This window comes from Triplophysa rosa, linkage group LG22 (genome assembly GCF_024868665.1).
Source record: "Triplophysa rosa linkage group LG22, Trosa_1v2, whole genome shotgun sequence".
In the NCBI taxonomy this organism is placed as follows: Eukaryota; Metazoa; Chordata; class Actinopteri; order Cypriniformes; family Nemacheilidae; genus Triplophysa; species Triplophysa rosa.
The window spans coordinates 10,419,090-10,434,394 of NC_079911.1; the positions used below are offsets into that span (position 1 = coordinate 10,419,090).

The 15,305-nt window shown below is 38.6% G+C and overlaps 1 protein-coding gene across 4 annotated transcripts in view; it reads right to left on the reverse strand.

The window, feature by feature from the left end:
- Positions 1-15,305, reverse strand: part of cadm2a (cell adhesion molecule 2a) — a 375,584-nt gene that overhangs the window by 66,391 nt on the left and 293,888 nt on the right. For all 4 annotated transcript variants that reach the window (XM_057321795.1, XM_057321794.1, XM_057321796.1 and 1 more), the window contains one exon: positions 13,357-13,506. In XM_057321795.1, the coding sequence (XP_057177778.1) occupies positions 13,357-13,506 (150 nt within the window). The remainder of the gene's footprint in view (positions 1-13,356; positions 13,507-15,305) is intronic.

Consider the following 15,305-nt stretch of genomic DNA (forward strand, 5'->3'; position numbering starts at 1 on the left):
TTAAATGGTTTTGTCATAGGACGAGTCGATGTTAAGAGGATGTTTCTGCATGCTTCAGCTCTTTTGCTAAGCAGAGCTTCTTGCCAAAGTCTGTCATCTTAGGTGTTAAATTAGATGTGGGAATGGGCTAATTATGAATTGTAAGTAGTAACATCAGTCTCGGCACATGGTGACAAGCAGAGTGACTACTTGCACTTTAGCAAAAAAAGTTTGCCTTTCTATTCCATTTCTGCTTAGAAAACTGATGTGTCTAAGCTCTTTCCCAGGGTCGCTTTCCTCAGTGCATATATAGCTTACAATTTTTAGTCATGCAATATAAAATAAGTTGAGTTGCAATAATTTGCAACTAAATGCAACCATTTTTCAGTAGTCACTTTAAGTAGACTAGTACAAGTTGTCTGCTTTCGTGGGGCTCTAAAGGTGTGCGCTCAGGGGCAGGCCCGGATTAAGAACTCAGAGGCCCCTGGGCACAAGTGTCTTATGGACCCCCCATACACACACATGCGCACAATAAAGTTTTAAATTAGCCTAGGGTACTATGTGTATGAAACACCTCTATGTTTCAGGATTACATTGACAAGTTACAAACTATGATCACAACCTGAAGGACAATATCAACACCTGTACACATCCCCCATCATACAGGATTTACAACAAGATTGCAACAAGGCCTTCCTGGACCAGCAACAACAATATTAAGACCTTTCCCTGCATACTGTAACTCACTGGCATATTCAAGCACACACTACCACACCTCAACCTTTTAATTCAGTTCTATCAGATTCTTCCATAATTCAACACAAACATCCCAGATTCGCAAAACTGTTCTTAAGAGAAAATATAAGAACTTTCTTCAGATAAATTACAGAAAGTTTTTAAAAAATATTCTTAAATGCAATTCTAAAATATTTCCATCTTCATTTTTTCAAAGACTAAACGGGCAGGGCAGTCTTTATCAATGATTATACTACAAGAGTAATTTGTCCATTTGTTAAACTTTATTTGTGTAACAAGCACCTCTCGACTCACGTTATTATGTAAGCGTGTAATGTGTTACAGTAAACGACATTAACAAGTATTATAAGTATTATTTAGCATATATATTATGACATCTTTTTTTTAAAAACATTTTGCAATGTATGTAAAAGCACTGTGGATTACCAATATTTAGCCTTCATTATTAGATAAAGTAAGGCCGTTACTGATCAACATTATATCAATATAAAACAATTCACAATTGGCAAGGAAACACCACCAAATGTAAAAAACCCTCTAATCTTTTAAGATTTAAGACAGCCACGAGGGTATATCAACTCATTATATATACAACAATAAAATCGTTCTCAATGACATATTTTCAGTTTCTGTTGTCAGTTCATGACGCGACATCATCTAACAACTTAGAATAAAAAGCGGTGATTTCGACTATTTGTTCTTTCACACAGCCTCATGGTAACCATGTGCATATTTACCGACGAACTTTGTTCATATTTATATATCCAAACAGTCGATAACAGTAAGCGGGTTTCCATCACTCTGGTTTTATTCGTATTTTGAAGTTTCGCATCAGACACGAGTGATGGAAACGCCAAATTTCGAATAAAAAAACCTTAATTCGCAAAAAAGTTTTTAAGCTCGCTTGAGGTGGTTTTTCATTTTTGCGAAAAAGGGTTAATGCGAATAATAGGAGATGGAAACGCATTTGCCGAATAAATTCCTCCAAAAAGTCACGTAACTGCACTATGAGACGGCCGGTGTACCCTGACTAACCAGAGTAATGATCTTGTGACACAGCATCAGAATGTTGTGATGGTCATTCTTAAACGCCTGAGCAAAGTCGTCAAGTATTTCTGTAATTGCCTCTTAGAACTGTCACGACTGTGTTTCCCGAACAGCAGGCATCCACAAAAGCACCGCATTTATTGAGTTTTCTAATCGTCTGTTTGCGCAAGTATTATTATATATGAAAACTATTATATTCAGTGGCTTCTCTTACTTTTCTTACTGATATTTAGTGCCAGTTTATTAGGAAGTGACGGTTGACTAGTTGGATGGAAACGGTGCTTATTTGCAAATGTTTTATGCGATATTCCAATTTTGCGCATAAGCTAAATTGGCAACTTTGGATGGAAACCCGGCTAGTGACAGGTTGTTGGAAACGCTGGTTTGTACTCATTTTATTCACGAGTTACCTGTCGTATGGTGCTACTTCTTCCTGCCGGGAAAGGGAGACCTTGCGCTCGCGGGGCAGCACTGGCGATATTTTCCCACTGAATGAAAGCTAAGGTTTATCCAAGATGTCGCTAGATTTGTCGCTATGCGCTTCTTCTAAACAAAAGCCGCTGGAGGGCTCGTAAAAGTGATTAAATCAAAAGACAGACTTCCTAATTTAGAAACACTGTTTTGTGTGTGCACCTCCATGTGCGCGGGAGAGAGAAGCGCACGGCAGAATGAATATGGCGTAAACGCTGTTATGTGAAAATGTTTTCTCTTGCCTGGGCCCCAAGCGCGCATGGGCCCCTGGGCCTGTGCCCATAATGCCCATTGGATAATCCGGCCCTGCTCAGGGGTCTCTCAGGACCGTGATTCAGTCCTTCTACTTCTACTCACGAGCAAGATAAGAACTAGCACTACAGTATAACCCAGCTGCATATACTCTTCAAAAATCTAATAGAACAGGAAGGCAATCATAATGCACTGGCATGTAAGCTCAACGGACTGATACAGACAAATAGAGAGAGAGAAATAGAGAGAGAGAAATAGAGAGAGAGAGAGAGAGAGAGAGAGAGAGAGAGAAAGAAAGGGGAAGGGAGGAAGAAAAATGTTTTGTCTGAAGACATTTTTTAAATCACAACCAAATGTCTCCATTCCAACATGTCAAAGTAAAAACACTTTCCTTTAGTTTATCCAGTCCTATCTACAGTACAGCACAGACTGCCTTCATAAAGATGAGTCACGACTAGCGATCTTTTTCTTTTGGATTGTTTGCATGGTAAAACGCTTTCTGAAAATTCTCGCAAATTCATCCTCAAAGCAAATCTATGATAGCCATACAAATGTAGAAGGAAGTCATTGGCTACTGCCGGATGTTTTTGACATAGGCGTAATTTGCGGGTGGGACAGGTGGGACATGTCCCCACCACTTTTTGGAAGAAATTAAGAAATGCTTGCGGGAGGTGCGTATTGTTTAGGGGCCATTTACATCTAAAACTCGTGGAAGACGCAGGATGCGCTGCTTTCTCACCATCTCCCGTTGCTCACACTCGTAAGTTATATTTGCAGAAGACAGAGAGCCGCAACTTCAGAAATGTGGCCAGTATAAAAATGCGTGCATCATCCGCACTCGCGGCGCTTGCTTGTGCATCCAGTGTCCAAGCACAAAAACACGTAAACCAATGAACAAGTGACATTTTAAATCATAGGAATAAACTGTCTTTAAGTGTAACAGCCAAGTGACCTTTCCCAAATGACAGTTTGGGAACCACATACTGTGAGAGCCAGAGTTGAAAAGCGGAGTAGCCAATGGACAGACCGCCCACTATATATGATAAATATTCCCAACGAGTTATTACAAGTTATATTTTATAAAGTATTGTTTTTGTCACCTCTTTCTCCACCACTTTTCAAAACAAAGTTACGCCACTGGCTTTTGATCAATATTCTATTGAGTTGGACTACATCTAGCCTTGTTTGAACACAAGAACTGCTCTCGCTAAAAAATTGTCAAATCAAAGCAAGCCATTACAGTAAATTAGAAAAATCACAGATGGGATGCCTTAAAAATCTTATTTTTTCCTCCTAGACATCAATGAGCTAAAAAGGAGAACAAATTGAAACTTTTGCATCTAACACAGTAGATTTTCTCCCAAGAAAAAGAAAAGAAATCTCACAAATGTCTAGATTAAAGGAAGAGTTAAACCCAAAATGGTCCCCATTGACTTGAGCAAAGTAATTTGTATTCCTTCTGTACTATAGAAAGTCAACGGGGACCATTTTTTGGGTGAACTATTCCTTTTCAGAAGAAGAGTTTCAGAAGAGATCTAAAAAATGTCACAAACTGAGTTCAGATTTGCCATTTCTACAATTTAAAGTCAATACTATTCGAAATCAATTTAAACATTTCTCATCAAATTGAACCAAATTCAGATTATGTTACCTATATAACAGGGTTTTTCCTGGCTCAAAATGAAGCGGAGGTGGTGCCATCCTGATCTTGTACACACACACGTAGGCCTACCGTACCTTTTAGTGGCTTAACCAAAGTGACTTCGAGTTTGACATATTAAAAGTTCTAATAAAATTAGATAAAAATGACAATTATTAAGTTATATAAAACATTACTTTTATTCAACCAAACAGAAATGTTTTTTTTTATCAAATAAAGCTTTTTTTCAGTTTTCAGCTCACAATAGCCAACTGAATGAACCAGTCTTTCTAAATGAGCAAAGCTCATTCACATCTTGCATTCTCTGTGGTTCACTTTAAATGATTCAATGATCTCTTATATTCGCTAGTGACTGAAAAGTTCAGTAGTTTAAATGAATCGGTTCAAATCAGTCATTCGTGTGCGAGTCGTTCTGACCGCAATGTGCGTTCATACTGGCGGACTCGCTGTGTACCGTATACGCTGATTCAACGATCCAACTGCACAGCTAAAGACATTACAATGATGTACGTCATGTTAATTTAATAAATTTCAAGAAATTAAACCTACTTGGATGCAAAACAAACAGCCGTGAAACACGGCTCTCACTAAATCCTTGGTGTTTCGAGTCAGAAACGTGGGCGTGGCTTGTTGGTTTTGACTAAATCTTTGGTGTTTCAAGTCTTCCGAAACCTTTACCCTAACCCTAACCTTACTCTAACCATCTAAACTACCTATGATTGTTAAAATTGACGAAAAAACACGTTTGGGTGATGACGTCAGACTCGAAACACCAAGGATTTAGTGAGAGCCGTGAAACACAGGCTGGCTCTTGTTCTGCAACTCTTTTAGCGCCTCAGTATAACGAAACAGCGCCTCTACTGTGGCCTAATGTCGCAACTGCAGTTACAAATGACACTGATAAATGCACGCAGCATTTCTTGTGAAGACTCGCAACATAATTTTGGCGAGAGCCTGAGGCAGCACGACATTTGACGGAGGCGGCCGCCTCCAATTTCTCTATGCAGGAAAAACCCTGTATAATATACATTAATTTTACACCTCCATATTCTTTATCTATTTCAATAATTGTCTTATTTGTTTCTATTTGCATTTCTTTAAAGACATTAGAGGAGAAACAGTTGAGACAAAGTTGATCAAATGTGACCGTGCCTGTGAAAAAAGTTTAAAAATCTAAAATTTCACTATAATTTACATTTTTTACATGGCCTTGGTTAATATTAAAAATATCAATACTATATTTTCACAGAATGTTCTTTACATCATCTAGGATGATTTTATGTAGAAAACAGTAAATCACAAAATATGACTTTAGCTGGGTTTTCACAAATCCACAAAATATAAAACAAGTTTTGTCCATTACCGACGGAAGACAGTTTAATGTGACAGGAAGCATTCATGCAACAACTGTTAAAAACAAGCAGCCAACTTTACTTCGCTCCTTTACTTATAACTGACAACACCAATGAGTACTGTAGCACTGAATGGTGATGACTTAATAAGCAGGCAGCAGCAAGTGTGAATGTTGTGTGTGTGTTTCGGGAGAGTATTTTTGAACATAGATGCATGCTAGTTTAGGCACTCGCTCCTGAAGAACAGCTTGTGACAGCTTGGCACACAGTGGAAGAAAATAATGAATTCCACATATTTCTTTCTCTGTTTGCCTAAATCTGTCTCACAGTGATATGACGGGTCACTTCACTAATAAGCTACCTGTGACTCGGGCCCGTGTAACAAGACGTTCCCCACAACCAAGCCTTCATCAGACTTCACAGTGAGGAAGAAAGCAGACTTGAAGGTCTTTAAGTCCCTCGTTTAAAGTGTAACTTTAACAAACTTACACTTTGGGGTCACACTGTGTACTAACAAGCTGGAATATTCATAAACAAGCACGTGTACTTGAAAATCTTAAAGAGATAGTATCCTTCAAAAATAATGATTTTAAATCATTTGTCCTTGTTTCATATTTTTTCCTAAAGATAATTATAACGTCAGTCAAAAAGTGTTTTAGCTTTTAGTTTTAAAGGGACATGGCGGTACCCATTCACTTCTATTGTGTGGACACAAAACCAATGCAAGTCAATGGGTACTGCTGTTGTTCGGTTAACAACATTTTTCAAAATATCTTCTTTTTTGTTTTGCAGAAGAAAGAAAGTCCTAGGGGTTTGAAATGACAAGAGCGTGAGTAAATGATACCAGAATTAACATTTTTGGGTGAACTATCCCTTTAAACAAAACCAAAACAATACGGCTCTTACTGTAAGCATCAACATTGATGCAAAAGGTTTGTCACATTTCTGTTGTCACAAGTTCATTCCAGCATGAACTCATGGAGCCACTTTTCTTCCATCGATCTGCGTGCCCAACTGTGAAAAATGACAGTCAAACTTTGAACGCACCAGCCAATCACGTTACTCCTCCCCAGATGCTCAGACAGCTGATTGGTCAGACTGGGAGGAGAGTAATTACGGCCCAGAGTTACTTCTTTAAGTGACTATATAAATTCTGCGCTTTTATATACCAGCTGCCGATGGAAGCGACAAGGCAGATAAGGTCTGTTTAAATAAACGCACAGACACACACCCGCATGTAGTTAATGGCTATGCTGTGCATTATTTCTGTGTAATATGCCATAACACTTATTCCAAATGAGCTAATTTGTTGGTCTGGTGGGCACACAAATCCCGTTACGAGTGGTCAGGCTGCGCGGGCTCAAAGGTGAGGAGGAATTGTGGGTATCGACATGCTTTCAACCGGCAGAAATATTGAGCAGTGGAAAACTGCTGGGGCTCTTGAGAGAACTATAAAGATAGCTGCACTCTATGTGAGCAGTTAAATGCTGAATTAAACAGTCAATCAATTTCAGGGTGAATAAGACAGGGTAAAAGTGGGTGTGTGTGTGAAAGAGAGAGAGAGATAGAGAGAGAGGTTGGGGGTTCTCATTGACATGAGTCAGGCTGAAAAATAAATGAGGTCTCGGCTCATAATAGACCCATATTTGTAATAAACAGATGCTGTAGAGCCATAAAATTGTCTTTTTAAATGGAGAGGGATTTGCCTGATGATGCACCATTACACACGGTGTTAGCGCCTGACAGGGCCAGGAAAGGCCAAATAGACAGACGAAGACAGAGAAGGCACGCTTGTTCTCCATCACACATTCATGCTCCCTGTTTCTGCAGGGCTCTCTCTGTGGAATGAAGGTTGTACGTATTTCGGAGAGAGATGAGCTAATTTTATTCATAGGGCTGGAAGACGGATAAGAGAGAATGGAAAGAGAACTATAAGTATGAGTATGAAAAGATACATTTCTACAACCTGAAGAACCATGATGCTGATTTAAATAACAGTTTCCCAAATATTGTAAGGTGTGAAGTAGGAGTGTCACAATATACTGGTCATGAAAATAACCGTGATATTAAAAAACATGATTATCAATATTGTGTTAATACATCGCTACTGTCCTTCTCTTTATTTTTAGCCATAAATCATTATTGTTAGTCACCCTTTATGTTTGTCACTGGGTTTTAACCAATAGAAAGTATTAAAAAGTGCTTTGACAACACAGTATTTAATCATTTTTGAAAAGTACAGTGTGTACAATTTTTTCAATTTCCTGAAAAGCAAAGAATTTCAAAAGAAAGGTTCAAAAACAAAGAAAGGTTTCGGAAGGACAGAGATGATTTGATCATTTTATAAATTATTCAACATCTGTTTAATAACAGTAAGTGTACACAAAGTGTACAGTAAAGTGTTTTTTCAATTTCCTGAAAAGCAAAGAATTTCAAAAGAAAGGTTCAAAAACAAAGAAAGGTTTTGGAAGGACAGCGAAAATATATATATAATAAACATTTTGATAATATAATTATTGTGAATTATTATGTCCACGATCATCAAATATATTGACCAGAATGGCCTGGAATGAAGACTTTTTTGGGGGTATTAACAAGTGTATTTTGTTTTTTTCTGAGTTCATGCCAAAACAACTACATTTTGTATTGTGTACCTATACTAACTCAATAAAAGCATTCAAACAATTCAAAAACTTCAGCTTAATTCTCTTGATAGCATCTAGTTTTACATGATTTATAGCTTGTCCAAGTTAGTTCATGTGGTTGATCAGGGTCATGTCTACATTGTAAAATTCCTCCGAGATTCGCATTTGCTGCAACAAAGCTTGAGGTTAAGGGTAGGCGTAGAGTTACTGCAAAGCTCCAAATAAACACAGTGCATGAATATTGCATATCTTTTTCACAAAACTGTTCGTACAATAGGACTACCATACTATCTAGACCCAACCACTGACCAGCGAGACTACCAATATAACTGGAGCTGGTAAACCTCTGGACCAGGTTAAAAAATGACTTGATTAACCAGCTTAACCACCAAAACAACAGAATGTGTTTTTAACTCATGTGTAGGCATCTTGTACCAAAATACACATACAATTACGAATTTCCAAAGAGTTGCAGAGACACCGAGCGATTAAACACATTGAGCAAGAAAACAATGACAAACTGAAGAAGGAATAGCAGGAATAATAATGCGAATCGGCAGGCGGACAATAACGCAGCACCTGCAGACGCAAAGGAGAATTTTCCTGCCCATTTTCTTTCCATCACGTCTGAGACCAAGAGTGCGATCAAAAATCAGCGCCGCGGGATCGAAGGAGGGGTTGAGGGCTCATAGTCCACAATCACACACTCTTTACTCTAGTAATTACATCTCTTTCTCAAGGGCACCTTGTCCTCCAACATCACTTTCAAATCCGGGAAAAGCATGGAACGGCATACAACACGCGTGCAGAACAAACATGTCATTGAGGTACTTCAGCGATTAGCCTTGGTGGCATTTGTTGAGAACGCACATCTGCACCTGTGCATGCGCTCGATGGGACTTCACTGGCAGATGATAAAAAAATAGCAGCTGTAAATATTTCCCACAAACCCCCTTTGGCCAAGCACAAAATGTCTGCAATCTCCCTTCCTCCCTTCCGTCATTTTCACTTTCCTCAAGGCTGCAAAACTATTGTGGTGCTTTTTACAAGTTCTGGATACAGCACACACACTTCACAAGCCCGTCTTTGGGTGACATTAGGGAGGGACAAAACTGTTGGGCAACACACCAACTTTCAAACAAGGCCACAGGCTGGCATACTTTTAATTGATACTTTTATTAAATTTCTATCTACATACAGCATGGGTCCCCTTACAAGGAATTCACCATGATGTTTCTACAGCAGCCCTAAATGGACAAACTGCTCTACAGAGCGCGTTTCGTAAATACGTGATCTCCTTCAGCAAAGAAGCGAAAACGTGTCAGCCATTGTAGTGCTTTGAAAGGGAGGGAGGAGCAGTTTGAGTTATCCGTTGGTTGCAATTCGCAACCTCACCACTCCATGCCGCTAAATTTCATACACTGGACCTTTAAATGAATTAAGCTTTTTAATTATTGGTCCAAAACCCAGTCATTTATAAGTACAAACTACATTGTGTTTTTGTATTTTTCAGCATTATTTACTGCATCTATAAGTCATTTTACGGTAAAAAAGTTTGAGAGTAACAAGCACACTTGTGTGATTGATGTTTTCAGTTTGGGCTGTGATCAGATAGACTGACAGCTCGCAAGCATAAACTTCTCAAGCAGGTCCTGGCACAAACACGCAGTTCCTCCTGCTTCAGCTAGACTGCACCGGCATCGCATCTGTGGCAGGCGGATTTCACAACCTCCCGTTATCGCTTCCTCTGCTCTGCTCTCGAGTCTTATTACGCTGTTACCCAAATGCGAAAGTTCTCGTTCAGATCTGTGGTTGTTAATAATTAAACCCTCACACTGTCATTAGGAGCGTACCGTCCCGACACGTTCTCATGATCGGTTCGGCCTCCGCACGCCTGCCAACGTACATCAGTCAACAACCCTTCTCTCACACGCACAGGAAGTGAACATCGCAACAGGTGCCACTCGATGTGAAGTACTTGAGTAATTCTACATCATTATTGAAGTGAGGATTTTTTCTAATCAGCTTTTTATGCAAGGACTATTATAAGTAAGCCACCCTGAAGCGATTTTCACCAACAAAGTTAAACAACAAAAGTCAGACAACAACAAAAAATGCTGTTTCTGGATTTACTGTTTGATATAAGGTTTATGGCATTTTGTGGTAAAACCATAGTAATCACAAATTTACCATTGTCTCACAACGGAATCCATAGATCCATGAAGTTATAGTAAAATTAAAGCATTGTTAATGGAGTAATTCAACCAAAAAAAATATATATATTTACTCTCACGTTGTTAAAAACCTAAGTAACTCTTTCTTCCGTGGTACACAAACAAAAAGATTTTCAGTGGTTTTGTGTCCATACAATGAAAGTCAATGAGGGTTTGGTGACCAACGTTCTTCTTTTGTGCTCTGCAGCAGAAAAGTATTAAAGGGATAGTTTACCGAAAAATAAAAAATAATTTACTATAAAGATATTTTGAAGAATGTTGGTAACTTTACAACGGCGGTACCTATTGACTTGTTGGGTACAAGTGAATGGGTGCCGCTGTTGTTCGGTTACCAACATTCTTCAAAATATCTTCTTTTGTGTTCTGCAGAAGAAAGAAAGTCATACAGGTTTGAAATGAAAAGAGGATGAGTACATGATAGAATTTTCCTTTTGGGGTGAACTATCACTTTAAGGGGGAAAATCTCCACTGCCTTTCGATTTCAAAAGCTAAAAATCCTTTCTTACCCTCAAAAACTAATTTCACCGTCACTTTCATTTTAATGAGGTACTTTTAATCTAGTAAAATTAACTGTATAATTTCTCTGTGCTTTTTACAGCCCTGCACTCAACCAATCATAAGATCCTCCCACTGAACTCACTGGAGGAGGTAATTGTGGGAAATGCTGTGTTAGCGCAGCGGGAAAGCAGATCTGCACAAATTAACTACAGGCTCATGTAGAAAGCAGGCAGGTGAAGATGAGCGCCGGGCCGATGCGAGCAGTTAAATTACACAGCCTGTTATTATCAAGAACACAAAATATGCAAGTGTTTAATAATGACTGTAATATTACAACAGCTAATGAAAACACGTATGACCGCCGGAGGAGCCCGCATTATCATTTCCATCCTTAAAGTGATAATTCACCCAGAAATGAAAATTCTGTCATCATTTACTCACCTTCGAGTTGTTCCAAATGTGTTTACATTTCTTTGTTCTGATGAACACAGAGAAAGATATTTGGAAGAATGCTTATAACCAGACAGATCTCAACACCCATTGACTCCCAAATATCTTTCTCTGTGTTCATCAGAGCAAAGAAATGTATACACATTTGGAACAACTCGAATGTGAGTAAATGACGACAGAATTTGTATTTTTGGGTGAAGTATCCCTTTAAGTTATGATCAACAACATCGATGGCATAGAGAAAATATTAAACATCTCTATGCATGTAAACAGAAACCGATGCTTCCATTGAACACAGTGATGTCACACAAACACATAAAAATCTGCTATTCAAATGTATTCTTTGTCACATGGGTGTTTAAAAAACCCAAAGGATATTTATTATCTCAATCTACGTAAACAACCTGGGGAATTCTTACATACGGAGCGCCGCCGCCATCATTACAAAATCCATTCCCGCGTGTGTATCGAATCCGCACCATAATTACATCCGCGCAAAAAGCTCTGCTGACATAATAAACAGGGCATTCGCCATCTGTGATAATGCTTCTGCTCTGTATCGATCTGATCTGGGAACAGTAGATATCTTCAATGCGGCAGTGAAGAGTCTTTAAATGGCTCGCCTCCCGTACCTCATTTATCAAACGTAATCTGTTAGTATTCCGCAACATTAATCAAACCTCCGTCCCACTTTCCGTGCGTACGAGCGTGCACGTGATGTATGTGAGCGAGTCCGAGAGAGCCAGAGAGAATGTCTAGCTGTTGATTTTGCGTCTGCTCTTGATTAAGGGTGTTTATGGGTGAACGTGTGTCTTATAAAGCCGGCCGGGACCGATATTGATTCTCTGCAGGAATTTATAGCGTACCGATCGCACAACAGGTGAACACAAAGGCATTTACAAGATCAAGGCCAGCCTGGAAGAAAATCTAGACAATGTACAATGAGATACAGTTGTTTGCCTTTGTACATACAAATGTGACTCTAAATTTATACAGCTGATACTAGTGTAGCTCTCACTTGCAAGCCAGCAAGCTGTCTTTTCAAACCACATTAAAAAAAGCAGCATTTAAAGGGACGGTACATCCGAAAAGAAGAATTCTGTCACCATTTAGCCTACTCATCCTCGAGTGGTTCCAAATCTGTATAAATTTCCCTGTTTTGATGAACGCAGAGAAAGATATTCGGAAGAATGTTTGTAACCAAACAGTTCTTGGCCACCATTGACTATACCATAGTAAGTCAAATTACAATGGTAGTGAAAGGTGCCCAAGAACTGTTTCCTTTCCTACAGTCTTCAATATATCTTCTTATGTGTTCAACAGAACAAAGACATTTACAAAGCAATTTTGCCTACTATAGTGTCATCATCATGTTGTCTCATACAGTATATACAGTATGAATGGTGACCAAGGGCTGTCAAGCTCCACAAATCAAAAAGGAATATTATAAATCTCCATTTGAACAAAGATGTTTTACAACTTTAAGCTGTTGTTTTGTTTCGAATTCATGTTTTGATACAGTTTTCAAACATGGCACGTCAAAACATATCACACCTGGTTTAATATGCTATGTCCAAGTAATTTGTTCTCATGTGTTTAGTAACGGATCAAAACATGACAATGCACATAGTCTAAAAGCATAAATGAAGGTTGAAATCTATTTAAACAGATAAAAAGATTGTTGGTCACACAGAGCTATCTAACACACAACTTCAAGGGAGCTTGGCAGTGTATAGTCACCAGTTACTTTCATCATTTTTATATGAAATATAAAATTATAATTTTTATATGACATATAAATTTGATACGAGTGTTATCATTCTTTAAAACTTCTCGTCTTTTTCAGGAAACAAAACATATGGGTTTGAAACAACGTGAGGGTGAAAACATAACAACAGAATTGTATATCATAGGTGAACTATTCCCCTAAAGTTAAACCCTTAAAAATCTCATTTAGCTGAGGTCCTCTGTCCACCTGAAAACACACAAGACTAAAAATGGCTTTCACAAACCTTTCTTGTCCCCAAAGAAGAGGGTCTGCTGTGCCGGGTTCGACCACTGGAGGGAGTTGTTGTCATTATTTTCCACTCGGCAGGTCAAGTTGACTATCCCTCCTTCTGTCACGGTTATGTTCTGGACGATGGGGAACTGGCCTTGGGTTCCTGAAAGAGACAGACAGAATCTGGGTGAGAGACAGATACGACCACAGAAACATATGTAGCTGCATTCAACCTTTAGCAGTAAAGCCCAACATGAAGCTACAATGCGTTCCGCCGATTCGGTTCATGGAAGATCTCCAGAAAAACAGTCGAACGTGGGTGAAAAGTACAGAAGGTGATGAAGTTACTCGCATCTTTTAACGGAAAATCATAAGCGAGTCAGAAAAACACGAGGAGGGCAGGTTGCACATAAACGCTTGATTTCAGACATGCCAGATTTTGGAAGGCAACCAGATGACATTAAGCAACCTATGGCAGGTGTAAAGTCTTTTGTGGGGGTGTTAAAGAAATTGAGCCCCCGTGGGAAAACAAAATGGGATTTTTATATTTTGTGAAGAAAAGTTGAGCAGTGCTTGCCTGTGCAGAAGTCAAAGACACCATGCTGGGGTGTTGTGGGTGGCATTTCTTTGTTGTTGTTATGCTGTTTTGGGTGGTTGCTCACTACACCAAGTCAACCCCCCCCCTCTAAAAGTTAATATATAATAATCTATGATCTAATTAAGTAATAAAGTATATTGGGCTGTGCTATATTGTGAATATAATCATGACTGTATATAAAATAAAACAAAAAACTAAAATAGAATAAATGAAAAATAAAATAATTAATATAATTAAAAAAAATTGAAATATAAAAAATATATGATACTGTATATAACTGTAGCAGAATCTCTACCAAAAAGCTACAGTAAAAGACAATAATCACAGGTCAGTCCTGAGCTCGGAAAAATCTGAGCAGAAGACAGAATGAAGGTTTAGTTTAGCTCAGTGAGGAATAATTCACAAACTGACATCCATCATGGCACCCCGGCGTTGGACAGGCAATAACAGATCACCTTGTGCGAGGAAGGGACTCATAGGGGAGCTAATGAAAAACTCTCCACACACACATTTATACAGTATACTGTATATAGACTGCCCTGGAGAGAGGACATGATAGATGAATAATCTGTATTTATTTAAAGTGAAAAAGCGATAACTCCAGAGGTCAACGTCTCCAGTGCCGCTGCCAGCCAATGGGGAGTCGGGATGGACGAAAATGTCAGGACATGATGTAAGAGGTAAAGGAGAAGGACAATGGCATGATGGAAGAGAAACGGTGTGTCCTGACCAGGCGTGATGCGGCAGGTTTGGAGCGTGAAGTCATTTTAGGTCCTTAGAATATATATGATGATAAATATTCCATTTATCTAGACCAATGAGATTTTAGTGTGGGTGGGACTACCTACCACTGTAAAAAAAACAACTAGTAGGCTTTACTCAATTTTTTGTGTTTTGCACACAGAAAATTTTACATAAATTTACTTAAAAAACTGTGTTCAATAAATTGCACAAATATCACAAAGAATTAAGTAAATCCTACTTTGTGTTTTACAGTTCAGTCCCACCACTGTAGATTGTTTTTACAGTGCAGGAACAAAAATAAAAAACCAATGAGCCACAAAATATCAAATGATATTTCACAACTGTTCAAAAATATGAATGACTCCACAACATTGCTTGATGAGCAGCATTCCTAGCAAGGGATGCTTCGGACACATCAAATAGTGATGTAAAATGCGATATAGCCTACATTTTACAAATCTTTGTAGGATGTTAAACGTGAATTTTGTCAGCATTTATAAAGACTTGCGTAAGCACCACTAAATCTTAAAGCGCACATGAACTAACAACACAAAACTTTCCTTTTAATTTAATGCAGTCTTTAACACGGAGGAAATGTGATTATTCTCATGATTAGGACA